The 26100-nt window shown below is 39.4% G+C and overlaps 1 protein-coding gene across 6 annotated transcripts in view; it reads right to left on the bottom strand.

Annotated features, from left to right (window-relative positions):
• TPD52L1 (TPD52 like 1) overlaps positions 1-25128 on the bottom strand; it is an 87054-nt gene extending 61926 nt beyond the window's left edge. For 2 of the 6 annotated variants that reach the window (XM_033102403.1, XM_033102406.1), the window contains exon 1: positions 24939-25124. In XM_033102403.1, coding sequence (XP_032958294.1) covers positions 24939-24957 — 19 coding nt within the window. In that variant the 5' untranslated portion in view covers positions 24958-25124. Of the gene's footprint in view, positions 1-24938 lie in introns of all 6 variants that reach the window. The other 4 variants (XM_033102404.1, XM_033102402.1, XM_033102405.1 and 1 more) reach the window with 4 other exon arrangements.
• Between the last annotated feature and the right edge of the window lie 972 nt (positions 25129-26100).

The following is a 26100-nucleotide window of genomic DNA, read 5'->3' as shown; positions in this document are numbered from 1 at the left end:
GCCCCCAGTTTACACTCATTCTCTAAAAGTATCACAGAGCTTTGCCTGAGACTTACAACTACCCTAATGACCCTGCTTAGGTGGACTAAATAAAACAAAACATGCCTCGGTCTGGATCTGACCTCCCTAAGTAACTACCTTGCCAGTCCAGTGGAAATCTTCTGACTGTGGAATGCCATGCATGCAGTTTCGATAGGAGCCCTTCAATGCAGGGTTATTTATTTTATTTTTCAAACTGCAGGTCACTACCCCACTTAGTGAGTCAGTAAGTCAATTTAATGGGCTGTGACCAGCCTTTTTAAAATGAAATAAAATTAAGTAGACTAGAGTAGAAATTATTGGGAATACCCATAGTAAGGGCAAGTAATGTTCCATGAAATTTTGTTTCAGTGATAGTCATTATTTTACACACATAAACGGGATGAGGCCACTTTTACCTATACTCAGAGCCCAGGTGTGGGAGGAAGAATCAGTATCACGAGAAGAAGATAAATGCACGGAAGCATAAAAATGTACCTTTCTACTTGGATAACAAGTTGGTGATGTGGATATCTTAACAGAGGAGAGAAGCACTGTAACGTTTCCACTGGAGTCGCTGGTTTTCTCAGCTATGATAACTTGCTCTGAAACCTAACCAGCTGTGAAGGCTTTGGTGAAATGTACAATATGCTTGCATAACTGTGGGATAGCTGATTCACTAGGTGATGCCGTAAAGCCTGAATACCTTCTTGACAGAAACTTTCAAAACAAGATCTCTAATAATTATTCTTAAATAGGAAATGCTCCCCCTACTCCACCCTCTAACCCCCAGCTAAAACCCTTTGTTATTCCACACCATTAAAAACCTTGGTACATGACGTATAAAAATAAACAGGCTCTGGTTTGACAGGTTCTGGATTTAAGATAATATAAGATTTTGTTTATTTTTGGCTGTGTGTATGTGTGTGTCTCTGTGTGTGTGTGTACATACACATATAATTATATATACACATGCAGTTTTGACAAAAATGGCATATTTATATAGTCCTCTGTATCTTACTTGACAAGTCATACTACATATATGTGCCAAATGGTACAGCTGTAACTCATTCTTTTAAATGACTGCTGAATATTGTATGGTAAGCAAATGCTGTATGTATTCAAACATTGCTCTTTTGATGGACATTTATTTTATTTCACATTTTTCTGAGTGGGCAGGTACCTACTATGATTAGTGCTACAATGAATATCTTTGTGCATTTATCATTAGTGTTAGTAGTATTAGTTCCAAATCAGTAGTGTTAGTTACAAAAAATTCCAAGAGAATTAAAATTTTAATAGATGTTGCCAGATTGTTTTCCAAAAAGACTAGAGCAATTCACACTTCTACCAGCAACATGTGAACGTTTCCTCTTTCTCTTTCCTTCTCACCAGTTGGAGTTATCATACTTTTAACCTTTTGCCTGTCTAGGGTATGGAACACAGTATCAAACTGTTACTTAAATTTGCCTTCCTGTTGAATAATTTAAGCATCTTTTCATATGCTGTTGGCCAACTGGATTTGCTATTCTATAAATTGTCCATTCAAATTATTTGCCTTTTTTTCTTGATCTATCAAAGTATTAGAGTTTTCATATTTTATTGATATTAATCCATTAATTGCTGTATGTGATGAAATTCTTTATTCCATCTATTGTTTGTCTATTGATATCTTTTGTCATGAAAATATTTTTAAATTTTATATATTATAAAATAAAATGTCTGTTGTTTCTTTTGTACCTTCTGGGTTTCCCCTCTTGGTTTAAACATTTCCCTGGTTACTACATTGTAGACAGTCAGCTCATTTTTCTTTTCATATTTGCATTGTTTTATTTATTACAGTAATGATTTTAATTTATATAAACTTTTGTAAGGCACAGAATGAGAATTAAACCATATTTTTCAGATAGTCAAATATACTAGTACTTGTTATTAAATAAAGCATATTTCTCACTGTATTGCATGTTTGTATATTAAATTTCAGAATATTCTGAGATCCATTCTGGACTCCATTTGGTGGTCCTTACCTATGGTGTCCATGTCATGCTGTTCTGAAGAAAGTGACTTTATGGTGTATATATATTAATAATTCACAAGAGAACTCCTTCCCCCCACCCAATTGTCTTTATCATAATGCCTTATCTAGTAACACACATTTATTCTTCTGGTACTCGTCAGGTATTCTAAGTATTTTATCCAATTCCAAAATATCTTTATTGGGACTTTAAATGGAATTACATTAAATATAGTTATTAATTCATCTACTGAAATTTTAAATTCTCCTTGGATCATTTTGCTATACTTCCTCTGTTTCAGGGGTCAGCAAACTATGGCCTGCAGGCCAAATCTGGCACCCTAGCTATTTCTGTAAATAAGGTTTTAATGGATCATAGCCATGCCCATTTGTTTTTTTATAAAATTTCTATGGGTCCTTTGTCCTACAGTAACAAAGTAGTTGTGACAGAGACCGTATGACCCAAAAAGCGTAAAATATTTACTGTATGGAACTTCATAGAAAAAGTTTGCAATTCCTGCTCTAGGTTTAAAATTTAGATTCCAAAAAGTTATACATGGCATCCTCAAGCTTCTAAACTATCTTCCATTATTTCAGTTGTTTCTTTTTTCATTTCTAACTTTGCTCTCATTTATCTGGAAATAGGTTCACAAAAGGTTTATAACTTTCCAAAGATTGACTTTTGGATTTACTTACCCTTTCTACTACTTTTGTTGTTGCTATTTCTGATTTTATTAATTTCTGCTTCCATTTTTTAAAATTCTCTATTCTTTAAGTGTACTTTTTTCTGGTTTCTTAAGATTTGACTTGCATTATTTGTAGCTACTCTGTGTCTCATAGATTTTGGAGTGTTTTCTTTTCATTGTTTTCTAGATAGTTTAGAATTTTATTTTGATTTTACCTCTGGCCCAAGTGTGTTTCTTAATTTTAAGTTGTTAAAAGTTTGGGGTTATACTTTAATATTTATTTCTAATTTTGCTGGGCAATAATTAAAGAATGTGGTCTATAAAAGCTCGTATGAACGTTTTAAGGTAGTCTTTGGGCCAAGTATTTCACTAATTTCTCTAAGTGTTTCATGGCACCAAGGGAGTTAGGGAAAGAACATAAAGTTCTATATAAAGTTTTATAATATATCTTATTAATTCAATTTAATTGGATCAGTCAAGACCCTATTACCTACTATGTACTCATTAAAATAAACCAGTATAAAACTGAATTGTTAAACAGTTCTTCTTGCAATTGTGATAGCTTTTCATTATGGATGTCTAGCTGCTGTGTCATTTGGGCACAGAAGATTCTGACTTCACAAATTGTGCCTCTTTTTTACTGGTTTGTGCTTTCTTTCCAATATAATTATTGTTCCTCATGTTTTTATTTTTTTGCTTTTTGCCTTTAAGTATATTTCTTACAGCAACTCTCATCTATGTTTATTTTATGCTAACAGTCTCTCCCTTAACCTGAGTGTACTTAGATCTTTTATATTTTAATGTAACAATGGTATACTTTTTTTTTCCCCTTATTTTACATTTACAATTTAGTTTATTGTTTTCTCCTTTTTTTCTCTACTATTCTGCTGGCTTGATGGTTTCTGTTCATTCCTTTTCTTCTCTTGTTAATTTAACAGTTCTACTACTCTTTTCAATTCTGTAAGTGGTTGGCTTCCCTTCACAAACGCTTGTACCAAACCTTCTGAAAACAAAAAGCTTAATGCTAGTAACCAGACAAAATCAGATGTTTGCTATCTAAGTATATAAATAAATATTAAAATATAACCCCAAATTTCTAACAACTTTGAAATTAAGAAACACACTTGGACCAAAGGTAAAAACTGAAATTCTGGTAAAAAATGGTAAAAAATGAAATTTGAACTATCTAGAAACAATGAAAAGGAGAACACTCCCAAATCTATGAGACACCGTAACTACACATAATACAAGTTAATATTTATGAAACTAGAAAAAAGTACACTTAAAAGAAGAGAGAATGCTTATACAAACAACCAACTATTTCTTTCTTCCAAATATGTTATTCCTACATCGCTTCCCTTTTGTGTTGGCAAGATGAGAGCTTGAATTCCCTCTGTGTGGATATGCCTGCCTCTACAGCAAACTCCCAGAAGCAGGCCTCCTGGGAGCTATAGGACCACATGTAACTTTAGTTTCATCAGTCAGAAGCCTTCCCAGGCGATTTGCGAGAGCAGAGAAGTAGACGCTGCATTTCAGCCACTTCTGCTGTTCCCTGCAACCAAGCAGTCTTGGAGGCATCGGCATTCTTTAGGGGAGATCCCAATGTCTCCCCTCCCCCCAATTCATGGTGTGACCCACCCATTTTGCTGCTGCAAACAGAGCAGGTCCAGCACAGTTCTGGAGCCAATGGCAGGATTAGCAGCGTGGTGACGAGGCAGTTCCTAATGGTTCTTGATCCCAAATGCTTCTTAATAGTAGCTATGTCAGCAACAACATGGGGGGGACCCAGTTTTGAAGACCAGCTTTAAGAGTTGATCCCGAAAGCTTAGTTTAGAGTACTACTTCAGCCATAAATGATTCTGTGGCCATAGAACCTGCTCTGTAACAACTTCCTTCCTGTTTAAGATAGATAGGTGGATCTTGTCCTCTACAATTGGACCCTGAATGATATGCTTCCTTCCTCCCCACAGAACTCCCAGATTTTACTGAGATAATGATTTAGTACTACTGGTTTTAGACAAAGTCTCCCTTCTAATATGTCTTTTCTATATCAAGAATCTTTATCCAGTCCTTATATTACACATTCCCAATCACTATCATTATTTACATTTAACCAACATTTGAGTATCAACAAAGTTGCTAGAGACTGGGCTTTGCAGAAGAAAAGACTGTTAAAGCTTACTGTTCTACAGTTGCCTTTCACAGATTTTATAGTTTTGCAATGTTACTCTCATACAATCCAGTGATGCTTTGTTTGTTGTTTTTATTAAAAGTACTTCCCTTAAGATCTTCCAGCAGAGTCATATAGAGAAATATCAGTGATATCAATATGTGCTGCTATCCAAGGCGCTTCACTAGGCATTCTTCAGGAATCTATGCTTCTTTCAAATATTCACATCCTATCATTTCTAACTATAAAACCTGGCTCCAAGCTCACCCCTCCAAGAGGCTCTCCTGTGAAGTTCTGAACCATCTGGCCACCCTGAACCTCCTGAATACTTCCATGTTCTACATGAACCTCTAATGCTGCTTTCCAAGTGTTCTTCTCACTCCTCATTTTCATTCCTACCGTGTTTCCCCCAAAATAAGACCTAGCTGGACCATCAGCTCTAATGCGTCTTTTGGAGCAAAAATTAATATAAGACCCAGTTTTATTTTACTATAAGACCAGATATAATATAATATAATATGACTGTGTCTTATATTAATTTTTGCTCCAAAAGATGCATTGGAGCTGATTGTCTGGCTAGGTCTTATTTTCAGGGAACAGGGTCCTTATTGCATAAGGACTGATTCTATTGGAAATTCCTCAAAAAAAGGGGGAATTTGTCTTTTTGGCTGTCCTCACAGTTTATAATACAGTGATTGGCATGAAGTCCAAAAAATAACATTCCTTCCATTCTTAATTCCCACAATATGTGTGTGTGTATTCATATGTGGTATATAAACACACATACACATGCACACAGTAATTTTTGAGTATTTGGAATACAAGTTACTTAAGTTCTCTAGGCCTCCATTTATTCATCTGTGAATGGAGATGCTGTCACCGACCGCATGGCTGTGTTACAGAGAAGATTAAATTGGATCCTGGATAGCGATGCTTACTTAGCAGTTGTCCAGGGTCCCCAGGTGAGGAACTTGTAGGGATGATGATATCTGACAGCCAAGCCAGTCCTCTTACCATCTGACTCCCTCAGCTGTTTTCAGCCAAAATAATTTAATGTCCTCTTCTTTCAACGTACCCCTAAAGCGAAGACTACTTTAAGAAGCTGTATCGAACGCCTGGAATGTTATCACACACTCAGATGGTAGCTTCTCTTTCTTTCTACCTTCAACCAACTCTCAGAAACCACCCCCTCAACAATTGTCTCCTGACATAAACTATTACTTCTCTCCACCTCTCTCCCTCTAAAAATGTAACTCCTATAACACTTAGCTCACGACTTCAGCTCACGACTCCCGAAAAAGGCAGCTTTTGTGCTTATACGTGTTTAAAAGTGACAGCACCGTGCAGTGCATCAGAGCTTACATACTTCCCCTGTGCCTCTATGTGCTTTTGATGTTTGCACATCTGCCTTAGAGAAGGCACAGTTGCTGTTTAAAGTGATTTGTACAAAGCCCAACCAAGTAACACACATTTATAAATACTGGCTTAATAAAGACCTCCAGCAGTGACTCAGCATCTATGCCTATCTGTCTTCCTAGGGACTCTTAGTCATTTTGCTTAACTGGTTTCTAGAAAGTTCCACTGCAAAGGAGCACAGAAGTGCTTTCCTAAAGCCAGAAGTGTCCTATGGGCAGTCTTGTCCATAAAACCTGCCCAGAAGGGATGATTTAGACAGAAACCACCAGGAAAGAGGCAGTCCAAAGCCAACTTTCCAAATGAAACTCAACCACCCCAGAATCTCCCTAATGTCCCAGAAATTCCTTAGGCCCTGGAATCAGTACTATCCAATACTGACTCATTCCAGTTCTCCTGGAAAATCCTGGCCTTCAACAATCTGAGAGAAAAGAGAAACTACGCAAAGACCTATGGCAAAATGAGAAGGACTGGATATTCATAATTATCTGTGCTGACATATTTCAGCATCCATTCTAGTTCATTATTGTATCCCCAGAATCTATACATTGCCTAACGCACAGAAGAGTTCACCAAATATTTGTCAGTAAATAAATATTATCAAAAAATAACATATGCTTCTATCCAGGTCTGTTCTCAGTGCTAGTATAAAACACCCAGATTCTTTAGCTGTTATTCATTGTCTGATATTTAAATCCCATGATGCTAGTTAAGTCTCAGTTTGGTTTCCTCTCTCTTTTTTTCTCTAGAAAACAGACAGCACATACATAATAAGGTAAAATAGCTAGTTTGCCTCGACACTACAGCTGAACTCCCCAAATGCCTTAGTTTAGTTCTTTGTTGTACCCTGGCCAAAATGTTTGAGTCTCTTAGGTAGGTCTGCTACTTAGTTCTCTTGGTTATTCTGGAAGTCCTCTTGAAGAAGTACTGTACCGTGTTTCCCCGAAAATAAGACCTAGCCGGACAATCAGTTCTAATGCGTCTTTTGGAGCAAAAATCAATATATTATTATTACATTATATTATACCTGGTATTCTATATTATATTGCATTATATTATATCCGGTATTATATGATATGATATTATATTATATACCCAGTATTATATTATATTATACCCGATCTTATATTATAGTAAAATGAGACCCAGTCTTATAATTTTTGCTCCAAAAGATGCATTAGAGCTGATTGTCCAGCTAGATCTCATTTTCGAGGAAATACGGTATTATATTATGACCTCTTAGCCTTCCTTAAGCATTAGATCTTAGGCCAGTCATATATATAGATCACATATTATCAGGTTTGCTAATTAGTTGCTACAAATTAATTACTACAGGGTATAAATTAATTAATGATGGCATCATATTCATTACTTGGCTCACTGCCATCAGATTCTTCCCCTTTCTAAATCTTAAAGAGAAAAACAAACTGTAGGTCTGAATTCAACTCTAAAACATCTTATTTTTCCCTCTTATGGTTCTAGCTTTGTAATCTGCACAAGAACAACACCAGCCTCCTTCACACCACCAGAAAACACTGTGAATACTCACAATCAGATGTATTGAAAATCATTCAGCAAATATAAAGGGCTATGGTAATAGCAAATCACTTGACTGTGGTGAGTACATGGGCCCCCAGAGCCAAAACTGGTATGATTCTGTTCTTTATTTAAAGACCAAGTAAATTGAAAACATTCTGGATAGCTAAATGTATCATTAGAAGGACCAGGAAACAGTGTTTTATATAGGTGTTAAACAGTCCCACTGCTTTCAATTGTAAATTGAATTCTCCAAAATGGGGTAACTAAAACTCCCTTTATGTTATCTGATTAAGAAACAGTTGAATATCTTTATTTATTTATTTAAAAAGTATGTACCACATTTAATTTGCAAATCCAATGTGTCAGTGACTCAGTAATTTCAGGACCTTCAAGGTTAAAGTAAAATTTTGCTCAATTAAAAAAAAATTATAAACCATGCTTAGCTTTAACTGTGTCCAATTAACCATAGGAGGTGGTAGGTAATTTTGGGAAAAGACTCACTTTCAAATAAATCTGTCTTTGAAAAGGTGATAGTACAAGCCTGCCTTTCTTTTCCTTCCTTCCCTCTCTTCCGCCTTCACTCCATAAAGTCGAAATGGCTTACATCATATATGATGAACTAATACATAAAAATAAAATAGGGCTTGTGCAGCAAGTTATTTTAAAGGAGAGAGGGAAACTGAGACATTTGATGACTCCCAAAGACTCTGAGAATAAAAGTTACCCACATGAGCGAGCACGCAGTGAAGAACACTGATAAGCAGAGCTACTATGGGTTAAAAGTGATGAAAGTGGTGTCAGAATGGCATCAGAATTCTGTCAGGGGGTAGATTCAGTGAGCTCACCACTCCCTAACCACCCTCCCTAACCATATTGCCTATAAGATGCTGCTCTCCAGCATTTAAAATAGCCCTCTTAAAAACTATCTCCGAATTTTTCTTAGAATGCTCAAATAGTAGTATCACGCATGAGATCCAGGAAAAAACCTCACTTTAAATAATAGCTGCTTTCTCAGCATTTATTTCCATAAAAAAGATCACTGGTAGGTAAAGAGTAGGTAAATTGAAGGAATAGAAAAAAGAAGTAAATTAGTAACGTAGAGTGAAAAGAAAGAAATGAAAAAGGTCATTTTGCTTCATTGAAGCTATCCTGTGAAAAAGAACGTATGCCTTAAATATATACCACATACAACAAAATGATCAACATTGTAAACACAACAGTAGTACAACTCACGTTATAGTAAATCCTGCATAGAAAGGGAAAGGATGAGATGATCTGCTCATGAAATGCTTTACGCGATCTTTAAAAGAAATATTCGACCACCAATCCTGAGGAAAACTAGCATTCATATAGTGGTTCTTAGTTTACAAAGTGCTTTGAGGCATGTGGAAATTCTTATAATTACTATTCACACTTGAGCACAGACTGTGAGCAGTTGCCTGTAACCAGGAGGATGAGTGAGATGACCCTCTGTCTTTGGGCTGCATTGTTCTGCCTTAAACAACATGTGCTGAGGGTCTACTTAGGGAAACCATTGTGCTGGACAGTATACAATGATAAACGAGAAACAAAACAGAGCTAAGGCACTGTGTTTTCCCTATTGAATTTCACTGTCTCCTGGAGAGCTAAAATTGATCAGAAAAGTGACTTGGAAAGTTGTGTCCCAATTGCGGGACAAAACCAGGAGGTAGGTACCTGGAATTCAGTCTGAATTGAGTCTGAAGAATATGAAGAATATGAAGGATGTCAGGGTTACAATCAATGATCTCTACCGTTGGCTGGAATGTTTACATTTTGTAAGAGCCAAAGAAACATAAAACCCAACCTATTGGTGTGGGGGGTGCAGGTTTCCCTTTAGAAGTCACGGAAAGGAGGACTCAACAATCCTAAGTTCGAAGTATTCACTCCAGTCACTAGTCATCACCCCAAACCTCAGGCCTTGTGCAGCCTCAAGTGTACTCAGAACGTACTCTGCTGGAAAGTAAGCTCAGTTAACTGATCAAGTCTGTACAGAGATGCAACTGAGATGTAGAATCCTCTACAACCACACGACCCACCCCCACATTTCACAACCCCGTCATCAATTTACTGTTTTCCTTAGCATTTACCAACATCACGTATACTACGCCTTAATTAATTTATGTTGTTTGCTATTTGCCTCTTCCCGAGAACATGAACTTCCTGAAGGACAGAAATTTTCATTTTGGTTGGTTGTGTTTTTTCTGGAGCAGAGTAAATAGTGCCTGGCACATAGGTATTTTAGATAATTATTGAATGAAGGGATGAATGAAGAAATTAATAAAACCAAACCCACAGAACTACTGTTTTTGTGGGAAGGCATCTGAATATTTGGCATTTTATATGATGTTTGAGAGAATTTGGTCTATTGAGAGACTATCAGACTTGTATGTTTAATCAGGTAATTGCCTATAGGTATTAGACTTAGATTTTACAACGAGAATGCATTTTTAAATTATACAGTAATTCTTGGCAGCTTATTTAAAAATGAGCTTACACTAGTCATTAGTATAAGGCTAATGATGACTCAAATATCATCGTACAGAATCCATCTTGAGTTGTACGAAATTGAAAAACTACCCACATAATTTGATATTTCTGTAAAAGATTTCCTCTGCCCTAAATTCTGAACAAAGCTTAAAATACTGTGAATTGAAAGGTCAGTGACAATTGGAGATGTGTGGATTCCTATTCACCAATATTCCAAACCCCAGCAGGCTATCAGTGAGGACTTGGGGAAGGTGGTACATGGAGGGAAGGAAATAAATATTTTTCAAGTTTAGTTCAATACCTACGGGTAGCAAGATGTTTTTAAGCAACACAAAAATATGGACATATTTTCTCATACATTTCTATAAACTAACTAATCAGAGCAGACCACATGTGTGTGACAGAAGAAAATGCCACCAAATTATTATAGCTTCTATTTCTATAAATGAGACTTTCATCTGTCCAATTAAAACAATTTGAACAAGTGTTGCCAACCCAAGGTTTTCAACTGCACTGCAAATCAGCTATGCAAGCAAACCATGGCCCTTCGCAGTGGACTGCACCTCTCTTCTTCTCCCCTCTCTTCTGCCATGTTGGAACCTCCATACCTGGACGGACAGAAAAACATGGGCACCCAAAACACACGGTTCATTTGCACATCTCACACTGATAAGCTAAGTATTTGCTCAATATTTGCTTAATGGAGATTGGGAAAAATAGAATACTCACTTATTTGTTTGTGCCATATACACCAAGTATCCAGTGACTTTTTTAAAGCTGTCTTGCAACAAAACTCTATTCTCACAAAAAATTTGAATAAGCAGCGCAGAATTTATTAAAGATACCATAGAGGAAACCAGGAGATGGTTTATAACATTTCCTGGGAAAACATCATTAGAAGCATCTCTTGTCCTAAGTTTCTCTCTCCCACTTTACTTTTGACCCCTCCAGAACTCAGTCTCTGTGAGCCCTTTCCCACCTACTCCCCGTATGTCCCCCTTACCCTCTCCATAGCCCCCTCACTCTCCTTGTCTTAAGAGCAACTTAGTTTTAGCTCAACTTCTATCTTTACGTTGACATACCCCGATTCCTAAGCTTAATGTCATCTTCAGGATTTCCACATCGAGAATGACATCTAATGACAGTGGAGGAGTACTGTGAGCTCTTACTATCACTCTAGCACTACTTTCATTTGGGGAGCTTTTATGAGAAGCTATAATAAAAATTTTGTAAAAGCTACTCATTTCTTAGAAAGGTTGAAATGTGCATCCCCGATTACACCTTGCTAGGGTCCTATATGATGTTATCTACTCAATACTATTAGTTCATTCATTCATCGTTTTCCCCCCAAGTATTTATGGAGTACTTTCCATGAACCAGTCATTTCTAGACACTGGTGATATGGCAATAAAGAAAAATAGTCCCAGTCCCTGCCCTTAAGGAGCTTAAATGCTCATTGGGAGAAAAAGAAAACAAATAATTATGCATAATATAAAATAATGTGGTGCTATGAAGAAAAATAAAGCAAAGAGGATAGACAGTGATGGGATTACATACACATACACACACACACGTAACGTTTTTATTTATGTCTTAATGTCGTATTTTTTAAACAGCTAAAATAGCAATAGCAGAAATCTACATTTGTCATTAGAAGCTTTTCAAAATACTCAGAAATCTCAAGCATGCTGCTAAGCCACTGACACCAGGATCTGCAAAGTCCTGCCATTCTGAACACACACCTTTCTCCATTGGCTTTGCACTCCTTTAGAAAGGCTGCACTGTAATAACCTACAACCCAGCCACAAGAGACCAGAATTAAGATCTCCTAACTGAAAAGACAATCACTGCTGGCATTTCCTCCCATGATTTATTACATTATTATGAGAGAAGCAATGGAAACATAAGCAAAATATTTAACCTGTGTCATTCTCAGAATGTGTCCAAACAATGAACATTGCTTTGTATGCCTGCTATGCATATGTTTAAGCTTTCGTCCAAGTTAATGAAGGAGGACCAAAAGAGAATCATTTAAAATATTTATCGTCTTGTTAGCAAAATTTCAGTGTGCTTTGGTAGGTAAAATTTATGCTTCAAGAAAGAACTTTGCATGTGGGCCAGATATCCAAGTTCTATCAACTTATGTATTTATTTCTATCTTCAACCTACTCATCTTTACTTAACTCCAGAAAGCTATTTTTTAACTGTATGGTAGATGGTGTACAAAATCCAAAGATTTTTTCCGATAAAAGAATGCATTAGCTTGACCCCTAACTGCTACAACAAAAATAGGGAGGTAAGTTCACAAATAAAGGACTTTGGTTCATTCACTCTGGTTTTCCTCTGCAGCCACTCACTGCAGAGGCCAGCACAAGGAGTGCTCAATCCGTATTTCATGAGAAATTAATAAATGAATCTTACTTTCTCATTTAATTTTCATAATAGTACCCAAACACTGTCATAAGCACTTCACTCAATTGTCACAAAACCCACTGGGCAGCCACCACTTTCACCATTTTGTAGATGAACAAAATGAGACTTGGGTAAGTTAAAGGTCACATAGCTAAGAAGTGACTGAACTAAGACATGAATCCAAATCTTTGTGGCAACATCCATACTCTTCACTACGAGGCTAGAGTCCCTTTATATGACCAAACCTTTATTCCTTCAGACTTTTCCCCACATAACTATAGTCAATTCCTCAGCCTGCAGAAATAGCTTATGTGGGGTATATAGTCATTCCCTAAATGAGAAATACCAACATCCAGAATAAAATTTTAGGAATTACATTAGAAACTGAAAACATCTAATTGGCTATAAGCTTTCCACAAAGGAAATAGAATCAAACATAGTTTAAGGACTAGCAGCTTTATAAATTTATATAGATAATATAATAAATATAATAGATAAAATATGTATAGATATATATATATAAAATATATAACATATGTATTTTATATATATCTATATTATTTTTTATATATCTATATATATTTTAAAGCAACATGTGTTGAAGGAATTTGAATGCGCCTCTTAAGAATGAGCTAGTCAGGACCTCCAAGGGAATCTGATCCAACCCTCTCAGGTAAGAGATGAGCAAACAGAGGACCCAAGAGGTGAGTGACAGAATAGTGACAAAGCTGAAACCAGAACTCAGGCCTCTGGGATACCAGGCTAGTGTCCTCTCTGCATCAGGTTGCCTCCCAAAAGGGTTTGATCAAAAGACAAATACAGAAACAACAGGGAATAACTAACAACCCAGAGACACATTTAGGTTTATGTAGGAGAGGACAACCAGCCCCCTATAAATCATTCCCTGGACCACATGTCTGACTTAAGTGGAAAGTCCTTTGGCTCAAAAGACTGAGCCAGTGCAGCCTTGGAACTAAGGGAAGGGAGGAGAGAGGAGCACAGACTCACAGGGAAGTTGCACTTTTTCTTCTTCTTGTAAGCATTAGCTCACATCTATACAGACACATACAACAGCCATGCTGCACAGAATAAGAAGAGACCTGCTAGTAGAAAGTCAGGGTTATAGTTAAAGGTCATATTGGTAGACGGATGTTGGTCTTGCATGGACATCAAACCCAGGGTGAACTTATTATGGGGGAAAACATAGGGGATAAAACCCTTTCCCCCTCCCCCATTTATTTAACTACTCTGCTTCAGTTATTTTCTTCACAGTTATTTTTACCATTCATAAAATTATCTGATACTGAACTTCCTACTGATAACTTCCTACTGATAAGACAGTAGGAAGAGCCTGTTATTTCAGTCAAGTATTAACAAGGAACCAGTAGACTTTCAAGAAGACTACAGCTTACTTCATTAACTTAATAAATGCTGATTGAACCCCTACTGTGTGTCAGGCTCTAGGTGTTGGAGATCAAGCAGTGACCAACACAATAAAATATCTTGGCCTCATGGAACTTAACATTTAGGAGGGGTGGGACGAGACAGTGAACAAAATAAGTCAGGTGAAATATATCGCATGGGACAGAAAATTGCTGCTAAAAAGAAAGACAAAAAGAAAGGAAGGGAAATAGTGTCTCTGTGTGTGTGACAAGGGGGCAAAGTGAACTTTCTACAGAGGCCCAAGGCAAGAGCACAAAGGAAGGCGCACAGCCCACCCTCCCTTCCCACACTGACCCTGCGTGGTGTTAGTTATCAGCTGCTGCATCACAAATTACCACAGACTTAGCAGCTTAAAATATATTTATTATCTCAGAGTTTCTGTGGGTCAGGAACAGCTTCGCTTGGTCCTATCTCAGGGTCTCTCAAAGCTGCCATTAAGGTGTTAACCAGGCTGCATTTTCACCTACAGGACTAACTATTTCACTTCAAAGCTCACTCAGGTTGTTGGTAGGATTCACTTCCTGACAGCTATAGACCTGAGGGCTCCAGGTTTTTGTTGCCTTCCTCAGCTCTTAGAAAACACCATAATTTCTAGAGGCTGCCCCCAGTGCCTTGCCATGTGGGATGCTCCAACATGGCTGCTTACGTCGTCAATCCACAGGGAGTCTGGGTTCCAGTCTGCCAAGACAGTCTTATGAACGTAACGTAATCAAGGGAGCAACATCCCATCCTGTCTGTCATATTCTGTTAGAGACAAGTCACACAGGTCCTGCCTGAAATCTTGGGGAATTTGAATGTGAATCCATTCAAATCCAATCCAATCCAAGGATGTGAATACCAGTAGTCAGCAATCACCGAGGTCACCTTAGGGTTTGTCCACCACAAGTACCAACAGGGGCTTCATGAATATGTACGTGGACAACCTAGCCCAGTGAGTTAATGCCAGCACCCTCAAAGATGAGTGTACATCAGCATGACCTGGAGTGTATATTAAAACACAGATGGCCCATCTTCAAAGTCTCTGATTCAGGAGGTCTAGTGTGGGGCTGATGAATCTGCATAGAAAACCAGGTCCCAGATGAAACTGATGGTGCTGATCAAGGGATTACACTTTGAGAACCACCACTCTGGCCTGGATGTCTGAGCTTGCCCCATTGTCACCTTCCCCCTAACCCCCCAAAAAAAGAGCTAGCTCCCAGTTTCTCGGGATTAGGAATGATATGCTGGCAGCACGGTCTGCCTATGGAAGGCAATGCAAGCCTGGCAACACACTGAGACTGTTTGGGCAGAGGATTCTGGAGTGCCAGGTAGCCAGGGAATGGTCTAGAGGAGGAGGTCCTATGGACGACTTATTCTGGACAAGGCTCAGACAGAAGGCTAAAGCGGGGCCCTCTAAAGTCAATGGCTCAGGATAGGTGGCAAGAATAGTGGAGGTCAGATTTTACCCTACTTGCAAGCAGACAAATTAGCCTGCCAGTTTCATGGATGCTGGCTAAAGACACACGACTCCTGGGTCACAGAAAATAGCCAACTACTCCCAGCAATAGCCGCAGCCATAGTAACATCATTGCACCAGTTCCCTGAGCCCTAACTCTAAAAAGGTGGCGTGAGTCAGGTGTTTACACAGTGGGGTGTATTTCAGGAGAGTATAGGGGCTGTTAGCAAATCTGAACCCAATATCTGGTCTAGAGGAAGACCTTATCTTTATTATCCTAGACAGTAAATCAATCTGCCCCTAAGGGAGACTATCTCTGTCTTCCACGACTACCTGCTATACAAAACATCCTTAAAAGACAGTCTAGAAAACAGACAACAGAATAATGGTTACCAGGGAAAGGGGGTGGGGGAAGGATGAAGAGAGTAAAGGTAGTCAAATATATCGTGACAGGATGAAACCAGACATTGTGTGAGCACACAGTGGAATATGCAGATGTATAAAATTGTACTCCTGAAACTTCTATTATCTTATTAACCAATGTTATCCCCATAAATTTAATGAGAAAAGAAAAAAGACAGTCTAGAGAAAACTAGCTGTGAATGCCTTTGCTGAGAAGTGCAGAACCTTGAGAGACCTATGGAGAATTGTCTCTTGACAACAGGGTCCCGTTGCCAGGTCTAAAGATAACACTGGCCAGTAAAAAGGAAAAGGACAAGGATGGGCTCGCAGGCTTGGAAGAGCTTCTGAGGCAGAGAGATTAGTAAATTGAAAGGCTATGAAGAGGCAGTAAAGCGAGTACACAAGGAGCGGATTAAGTGATGAGCTCAGAGAAATGCTGGGGGAGTAAGGGGAACAGGTAACGTAGCAGCCTTGTAGCCACGGTAAGCACTTCGCTCTTTGTTCTGAATGAAACGAGGAGTTACTGCAGTTCTGATGGGAGAAGTGGCATGATACTATGAGTTTTGAGAGGGTCACTCGCTCTGATCACTGTGTTGGGAACAGACTGAAGGTAGATCGGGGACGAAGCAAGGAGACCAGCTAGGAAACTCCATCAGAAACCCAGGTGAGAAATGACGGAGGTCTGGACAAAGGCAATATCCTTTGTACCTCTTCCCAGAGGTGGTGGGAAGTTGTTTGACTTTAGATATATTTTGAAAGTAGAGCTGCCACGACAGACTGGGGTAAGATAAAGGGGCAAAAAAAAAAAAAAAAAAAAAAACAACAAACAAGAAAAACCTCTCGGCGGACAGGTTTTGGGCTTCTGCATCTGAAATGCAGTTACCTTAAATTAACTGAAATGGGGATAACTTTGGGAGAACTAGGGGTATTTTGGTGGACGGAGATCAGAAGGTCAAAGTTAGACATGTTAAGTTGAAGATGCTCATTAGACATTCATGCAGACATATCGAGTGGGCAGTCTGAAGGTGAGGGGCCAGGTCCAGGCGGGGAAAATAAATGTGGGAGTTGTTAATGGATGGATGGAATTCAAAACCACGAGTAACGAGGAGCTCACCAAGACAGTGAGTGCAGATAGGAGTGTAAGGTAGACACTGAGGCAGGGCTTGTGAAACAGAAAGGAAAAAAAGTTTGCTGTCCTGGAAACGAAGTGAACAAAGTGCTTCAGGGAGGAGGTAATGAGCAATTGTGCTAAGTGACGCTGCTAGGTCAACTAAGATGAGGACTGAGAATTGACCACTGGAGTTTTCTTTTTTTTAAGAGAGCTACTGTTCATTTTCTTCCAATCAAATGGAACCCAAATTCAAAGCTATTACATGAGAGTATGTTTCCCACTATATACAACCGCCATGTATAATAGATCCATATATATAACAGAGGAAGGGATAAAAATAGACAAACATCTAAGGACAGAAGCCAACTCTGCAGAGGCAGGCACAGGGCATCATTGGAGAGAAGAGGGCGAGACCATATTTCAAAAGACTTCTTCATGTGTGTTCTTATTTCTATACATTCTCTAAACTGTCACAGTGAAAAAATTGCAAGTCCTAATCCTCAGAATATGCTCTCTTCTTTCAGGGACAGTGTCACTGACAGCCGGCTGTGGGAACCTGAAGGAGCATCTCTTAAGAGCTTTCCAATCATTTGAAATAAACTTTGCAGGAAGCATGGATATCTTGAAATTTCCAGTTGAGCCCTGGGGTACCTAGAGAGGAATAAGAGGGGCCAAAGACTCCACTTTCCTCTTGGCCTGTCCTAACTCCAAGGAAGGGAAACCATCTTTCCATGATGTCTGCATGTAGAAATGAATTTATTTAACAGCCAAAATGATGGAAAATATTTCTAAACAACTTTATTTTCGGCTCTCATGATTGTTACTCTCAGGTCTTTCAAAGAGTGGAAAAATTATTGGAAAAAAAAAAATCCAACAACCAGAGACTCTGAAACTGAGAGATCTGAAGAGATGCCTTCCCACGACTCCGTTCCAAGTTGTCTTTTCCTTTTGAATGAATCAGCTCCATTTCCAGGAGCCTTGACAAAGGTTCTTGCTATTGACCGGCAAAAGAAATTTCTAATTATAAGAAAAATGCATTTTGCAGTTTCCAAGGGATTGGAGGATTCTATCATTTAGGTACACATCAGGGAACATGTAATTTGTGTAAGGTACAAATAACCTTTGGTAAGATAAGTTTGGTGACGGGGTGTGACATATACACACATTTTCAGTGGATGACACATTATCTGGCTATAAAACAAACAGCAAAGATTTTTGTCTTTTGAGAAAAAAGCAATACGTTGGTGGTGAAGGGGTATTCTTTGAAATTTGTAGTTTTACTCTGGGAATTTCACTTCCTCTGCATCAAAAGGCAACACTTATAAACTACTCATACTGTGAGAAACTATTTAAAATTCATTTTTCCTTGAAGACCCAAAGCTTTCCTTTTAGCCAACTCAAATTCATTAAAAGGGTCTGCTGCCTTCCCTGGTGTAATCATGATGGTTCTTAATTTCATGCATATATTTTAAATAAATTACACTTGATTTTTTAAATGTTCAATGAAAATTAGAATGACCGGCTTGAAAATCCATGGTATAGGGTCCTCCTTTATGTGTTCTTAACTGTAGCCAACTCAGTAAATGTAAGAAATGGCTTCAAAGTGTGGCTGGGGACGTTCTAGAACCGTGGGAATGGTGGACATCAGCATACATGCAGAGTGAGCCAGGCTAATGACAGAAGCTGACACCATCTTTTCCTCATTTGCCACAATAGATCACGAAAATTTAACACAGAGATTGCTACAAAAGCATAAGGACAAACCCTGTCACTATAGATTTTTTTCCACTTGGTACCTTCTTAAAGTAGGTGCTAATATGGTTGGGAGGTTGTTAAGTAAAAACAAACAAACGAACAAACAAAAAACACAAAAAAACGTGAAAACAAAAAAACAACAAAATAAACCATATTCATGTAAACAAGTAATTAGAACAGTCATGAGACTATAAAAATCTTTTCTGGATACTTATTGAGATTATTCGTCCTTTCAGCTGGCATCACAGATCCAACCTTCTAGAAACACGTACGCAGATCCTATGCCTTTTATTTATTTTAAAGTCCTGAGATTACTGGATACAGATGAACACCAAGTAGAATAATATTTGAACCATTCCACATTTGAACTGGTTTTTCCTTACAGTGTGATAAAATTCTATACTGGTTCTAAGAATCACATGTTATGTGACTTTTACAGAATTCTTCATCTCAAAACCAGAACCAAAAAGGTAAGCTGTTGATACATGAACACTCTGCCCCCACCAACTTGGCACATTATGGGGCTTGTTCTTACAGACCTCAGGTAGTCTGGGTCATATTCATAGCCCCAGATCTAGACCCTGCCCACATATGGGATGAACAGTACAATTAAATTCTGCCCTTTTAAAACCCCCTTGACCACACAGAATATAAAGCAAAATCTATTATTTACTTCATACACTGACTGCTAGGCACACCAATTTAAGGAGATGGTACAGAATAGTAATTAAAATCCTAAAGTATGGAGTCAAACTCTCTGATTCCAAATCCAGGGTCTAACACATCCAAGCTGTACGAGTTGGAGAAAGTTGTATAACTACTGTCATTGTTTCCTCAGCTGTAAAATGAAAATCACATTACCTTCCTCATACTTTGTTGTATTAAATAACATGATTTTTTTTAAGTGCATAGTATGGTATCTGGCATTTTATAAAAAACACTAAAATATTATTGTTATTATAACCTGCAATGTGAATTTGTTCTAATTAGCACGTTAGTACCCTAAAAACGCCATTGGGATGGAAATGTCATCATCAGTTCTATATGCCATTACCCACAGGGATGACTCTCCTTTGCTACCCTCCCTGGAACGATGACTCGTGTCGAATTCATCTTTGTTTCCCATGGTCATATGTTGCTCTACGCATACTGAGGGACACTGTAGTCCAGTGATGGAGCTCATACTCCCGATTCAGATAGGCATGGAGCTGAATTCTGCCTTCCTTACCTAATTCTTCTGACCTTCTGTTTCCCTGTCTATAAAATGTCTTCACAGTCATTGCATCTATCCCATAGTGTTATTGTAAGGATTCAATAAGATAATGCATGTAAAGTTCTTGGTATATGCTACTGAAATCAACAGCAGATGTTTATATAGTACTTACCACGTGCTGGGCACAGTTTTAAGAACTTTGATTGTATTACCTCATTAAATCCTTATTACAATACTATTATTTAGTCACTGTTATTATCCTTACTTTACATACGGAAAAACCAAGGCCTCCAGAGATCAAGTAACTTGTTCAGGATCATATTAATGGTGACAGTGGCAGGATTAAAATCCAGGCAGTTTGCCTTGATTGTGGAATTTTAAGCACTATCTTCTGCTATCACTCAATAGTCAGGGCTTGTCAAACATTTGCTTTTACTACAGTAATCAATAAATATTTTTAAAAATATTTATTTAATGAATCAATAGTTGTGGAAGTAATTACTATTTATTGTAGCTCACTAAGTACCAGATCTTAACATAGGCCACAAAAATAGACTTTCTTGCATCTAAGTTTTTTGAAGTAAATTCTCAGATTCTGCCTACCAAGAGTATCAGAAAACAAGGAGTATTTAGGGAAGGCAATTTAAAGTAAGTTCCCATATATAATATCTATAATTTGTATAACTAGTTTTGTTAAGAATTTCAATTACAAAAATAGTATGATGTATTGCAAATGACTGACTTTATCTTATGTATACATTACTACCTACTTTAAAACTTTTATTTTGTGGGAAAATAAAACAACAGGAGGTACCTCTGAAGACAGTAAGAATGTTTTTACTGATACTTTTAAAAATCATAAATCAAAATGTATAACACCTAGCTTCCAGTGTTTGAGGTTTAGGATTATATTGCCTGAAATTTGCAAGACTTTTTTTTTCCTTTGGGAAATCTGATTACAATATAAAAAACTTAACCTGTTGCTATTTGGCAGAGGGAGGAGGAATTATTTTATTGTTTTGTAACAAAATAACATTCTTTGTTTAAAAAGCAAGAATTTGTTTTCCATGCAGTATTGATTAAAAAGGATATAATAGTATTTATTTCTCTAGCACTTCAGTCCTTGTTTCATTTTCTGTTCTTATCCTTGTTTACTTTCTTCTCTTTCTAATTTACCTTATCTTGCTGTGTTTCATATACCTATATAAACTGCCATGAGTTCTTCATGGAGCAAGATGAAGGTAAATAAATGTCCTGTGTGCAGAGTAATGTCAGGTATATATGACATTTTCACTTTAGTGGAATTTGCAATCAGGTATGATTAATCTGACAGTTATTAGTTTATGTCATTCATGGACTTCTGAGGACCCTCCTGAGTAGAATGTCTGAATATAAAAACTAGTTACTATAGTAGGCTGAATAATGGCTCCCAAGGACATCAGGTTCTAATCCCTGGAACCTGTAAATGGTACCTGATATGGGAGAAGGATCTTTGTAGATGTAACTAAATTAAGGATCTTGAGATGGGGAGGTTATCTTGGATTGTCCAGGTGGGCTCTAAATGAAATCACAATGAATTGTTCTTATCAATTGGAGGCAGAGGGAAATTTGACACAGACAGCAGGGAAGTCAATAGGGCCATGGAAGAGGCAGATATTGAAGTGGCACAGCCAATAAATGCATCTGTAGCCACCAGAGCTTGAAGGGGCAAGGAATGGCTTCTTTCTTAGAGCGTCCAGAAGAATTGAAACCCTGTGGATGTCTTGATTTTAGTCCAGTGATGGTGATTTTGGACTTCTAAACTCCAGAACTGTGAGAATAAATTTCTGTTGTTTTAAGCCACCGCATTTATAGTAATTTGTTACAGCAGTCATAGAAAACCAATATAGTTATTAATCTGAATATATACAAGGGTTAAGTGGAGAGAACATTTTCTTTTAACCATTAAAGACACTGGGAAAAACAAAAAAGTTATTCCCTAGAAAAATGAAATATAGAAAGGTAGTTTAAAAAGATCAAGAACTTTTTATTTTAAACGACCGCCATATGTTTGAGGAAATGCTACATTACTAACCAAATTCCCTCTCTAATATATCATTACATTAAAGCAAAATTATCTAGCACCAAGAAAGCACCCGGAAACACTGGTATCCTGCAGGAGGCAACTCCATACTGTTCTCCAGCAGCTCCTAATTGAATCACTGTGCTCATAATCCCACTTCTGCATTTTCTGTTCTACAAACATCCCAGAATGCATCCTTGTTTTGCTTGAAGTAATCTTTTCTTTTACAAATTCAAAGAACATATTTGCAGAATTCCACTTATAGAAAAGTTTCTAGGACCAGCTACTGCCTTTCTTGAACTATATGTGCAAATAATGTCCATAGTACCTGGTGGTCTCCTGGAAAGTACGGGGGACATCTCATCGGCAGCTGCCTACTTAACCTCACTCATCTTTGCTCTCTGTAGATCCAGAGGCAGAAAGATAAGCCATCCCCACTCTAGAGAATTCTAAAACAAACTGTGCTGATGATACAAACTTGTACATGGAACTCTCTTAGAATCTAAGAGGCAATTCATTTAGCCAGAAAAATATGCCAAGTGGAAAGCAGATTTTCCCTTTAATATAAACATTTTGCGAAAAGTTTTATTCTTAAAGAACTTAATATGGCTGCTGCTTAAATGATGAAAACAACTCATCCTCCCCACACACTCAGGTTCCAGCCAGTCAGGGGAGAGGTGGAGACTTACGTTTTTATCTTTCCTCTGCAAGTGGTGGTAGGCTTTGAGTGGGAATGGAGCACTGACAGCATTAACTCTGCTACTACCTACTTGATTTACAAGGAATTTATATCCTGTGCCTATTTCCTCTCTAATGGGAATGAGAACACTATCTACCTGATGGGACTGTAGTGAAGAAGAAATGAGTAACACATGTGAAGCCCAAAGAACAGAAACCAGGACACAGGAAGCAAACTTCACTATTTTCATTACCACCTACCAGGCCTAAAGTTTTTCAGGCTCTCACTGCACTATGTGGCCCTCTTTCCTATCATAAACACAGCTGCGATTTCACATTTTTCAAAAAACTATCCAATCAATGTCTGTCTCTTCCTCTACTGTAAATTCCAGGAAGCAGGAATCAAGTCTGTGTTTGCTTCTTCTAGCACAGTGCTTGGCAAAGGAAAGCACGGCAATGTTTGTGAAGTAAATCTCGCAAGTAAAGCAAGCCAACGGCACCATGATTCCAATCTGGAGTTTCGGATGTCTTTCGGAGGGTTCAGATGAACACTATCTGCTGTAGTTTTTCTCCAGCTAACCAAGTAATAGACCTGGAAAGCTTTCAAATATACCCATACCCGGCCCCAGAGATTCTAGTTTGATAGGTCCGGGATTAGGAAGGGCCAGTAACCTCTCCAAACGATTCTAATTTGCAAGTCAGGTTGGAAAGCTCCAGTGTTGCTCTCACCTGCTTCAGTTCAGGAGGGAAGGCTTCCAAACCGACCTCTGCTTTTGAATTTGACCAACAACGCCTCCCCTGCCCCTCCCCCCAGACACTCCGCACACAAACACCCTTGGTTGAATTCTTCTTTCTTATTTAGATAATGGAAAAAATAATACTGGAAGCGGCAGCTTTATGAACAGGACCTTGGCTGAGGAAACAAACGAGGATAGTCGCGCTGTTCAGACAATTGTAATCCATCCTGGCAGCAAACCTGTTGGAGGGCTCCCGGCCGATGCACCAGCCAAACCGCTCTCATTCACGTGGCTTCTGCCCCTAGGGGGCGAGCGCATTGGATCACGAATCTTTTTTTTTTTAATGGGCTTTTTTATTTATCATAAAAGCCATCATAGAATTTCCCACACTATTAAAGAAAGGTGGTGACGACTGTTTTAAAGGCTGAATAAAACTACACCTCATCCTTTCTTGACGTTGTTCCCTAGACCCCAGCCCAGAGTCAGGGTCCGTCTGTCCAGTCTCGTCCGTCTCCACATCCTCAGTCTCTGCCCCTTTCTACAGTCGGTTTACTACCATTCTAGCACGATTCTATCGGAATTCCCTAACCCTGGTGCAAGTGTCAACCCAGACACGAGGATGCCCTTCGAGAAGCCGTCGGGGATTCCTCCAGCCGTCGGGGATGACCCAGGAATGGGGAGCTGGGCGGCCGGACCGTGGTCAGGCGGTGGTGGGGATGGGGGCCGCCCCTGGGGAGGCAGAGGGCGCTCCCCAACCGTGGGAAACCGGGATACACGTGTCGTTCTGCGCAGATCAGCGTGCGGGTAGTGCGGTAACGCTATCTTCATCTGAGAAGGCCGGTCCCCGCGCGGCAAGCCGCTCTCGTAGCGGAGAGACCCTGGTCTCGGGGGAGCCCCCACCTCCGCGCGCGCGCGCGCCGTTCAGCCCGGAACTTGGGAGCTGCAGGACGCGAGCCCAGGGCTGGAGGAGTAGAGCTCCCTCCCTATTCCCCCAGGCGAAGGGAACAAAACGCGGATTCCCGCTCCTACACAACAGGTCCTTTGGGCCCCAGCGAGGTTAAGGAAGCGGGGGCGACTGGCTAGGGAAAAAGGGTAGAGCATTCCCTGGGCACATTTCCTGCGGAGGAACCTAAGCATTGAACGTTTCCTTCACTGGTCCCCAGCCCCACAGAAAGCCCTGAGTTTGGGGAGCAAGAATTATCACGCAGGCGCGGGTGGGGGCAGAGTTGCGGACATGTGAAGATGGCACCGGTCCACTCTGTCCGAGAAGTTAAGTGATGCAGAAAAAGCGCCTTAATGCGTTCCCCGGAGCTGACCCTTAGGGCGATCGGCGACCACTCACCTTGTGCCTGTGCTTCCATGGTCGCCGACTTCGGACTCAGCGCAGGGGGGCTCGCTCAAAGAGAAGCAGACAGCCGTGCCAGAGCTCAGAACACAGCCAGCCCAGCCGCTTGCGCCCTCTTCCAGTTGCTGCGTGCAGGGGGTGGGGAACCGCAGGGCAACCACCACTGGCCGCTTTTGGTTACCTCCGCCCCTTCCAGTCTACCTGGCTCAGACCACGCTGGGAAGAAGCCAATCGCCGGGCGCCACCTGCCGGCAACTCTGTGCTGGAGGGCTTTTACGGCTGGCTCGCGGCGCCCGCTCCTGGCTCAGGGCGCCCGCTCCTGGCTCAGGGCGCGTGCTCAACTGGGCTCAGGGCCCAATAAATGCCTGACTGAGCTCAAGTACGTAGGCCCTGAGTTCCACTGCACCAGGGCAAATATCAAGGGAGAAAGGAAGGAGGGAGGATTTACAGTACTGAACCATTGCTCCTGGTGGAAATACAGTTTGGTTCCTGTGACCCTCTGGAAGCAACATCTTTGTCAGCTGATCAACATAGAACCTTGTTCTCTGTGTGTTTCTGTTTAAAGATACCTTAACATATATTGTTGACCTATTAACATTGAGCTCACCACTAACAGCACTATAACCCACACCTGAATGAAGCTTATTAAGCTTTTGTAACTTATATGTTTTCTCCCTGGGACACGAGACAGCAAGCACTTCAGCGCTATGCTTGGGGGCCATTTTTAAATAGCAAACTCACCCCCAAAAGCACAAAAATAGTTTATTTGTAGTCTGTGAAAAGGGCACTTGTTTACAGTCTGAAAGCTGAAATAAGAAGGTGGAGCTTAGCCTTGCTTGCGTACATCTGCCCCAAATTTTCAGGGCTGTGCCCATGTCTGGGAATAACCGTGAAAGAAAGTGTATTGATTTTGGTGTCCTAAAGAAATGTTAGCGAGGAGGCAATTCACAAATATGAAATCTGCAAATAATAAGCATCAACTGTGCATTATTTTCAAATCCAAAACCCACATGTCTGTAGGTTGATGAAATATTCACGTTTTCAGAGAAAAGACTAGAAACTTAACAGTTCTATTCCAAGCCTAGCCTGGCAATGTGACTAGAAAGCATGGCAGAGCCTAAGAAATATCAGCTCATGTCTCACCGGCTCAGATCTTTTT

The sequence above is a fragment of the Rhinolophus ferrumequinum genome, chromosome 3, assembly GCF_004115265.2.
Source record: "Rhinolophus ferrumequinum isolate MPI-CBG mRhiFer1 chromosome 3, mRhiFer1_v1.p, whole genome shotgun sequence".
Classification (NCBI taxonomy): Eukaryota; Metazoa; Chordata; class Mammalia; order Chiroptera; family Rhinolophidae; genus Rhinolophus; species Rhinolophus ferrumequinum.
Note: the sequence above shows the minus strand (reverse complement) of the source record. Positions and strands in the feature narration are given on the sequence as shown.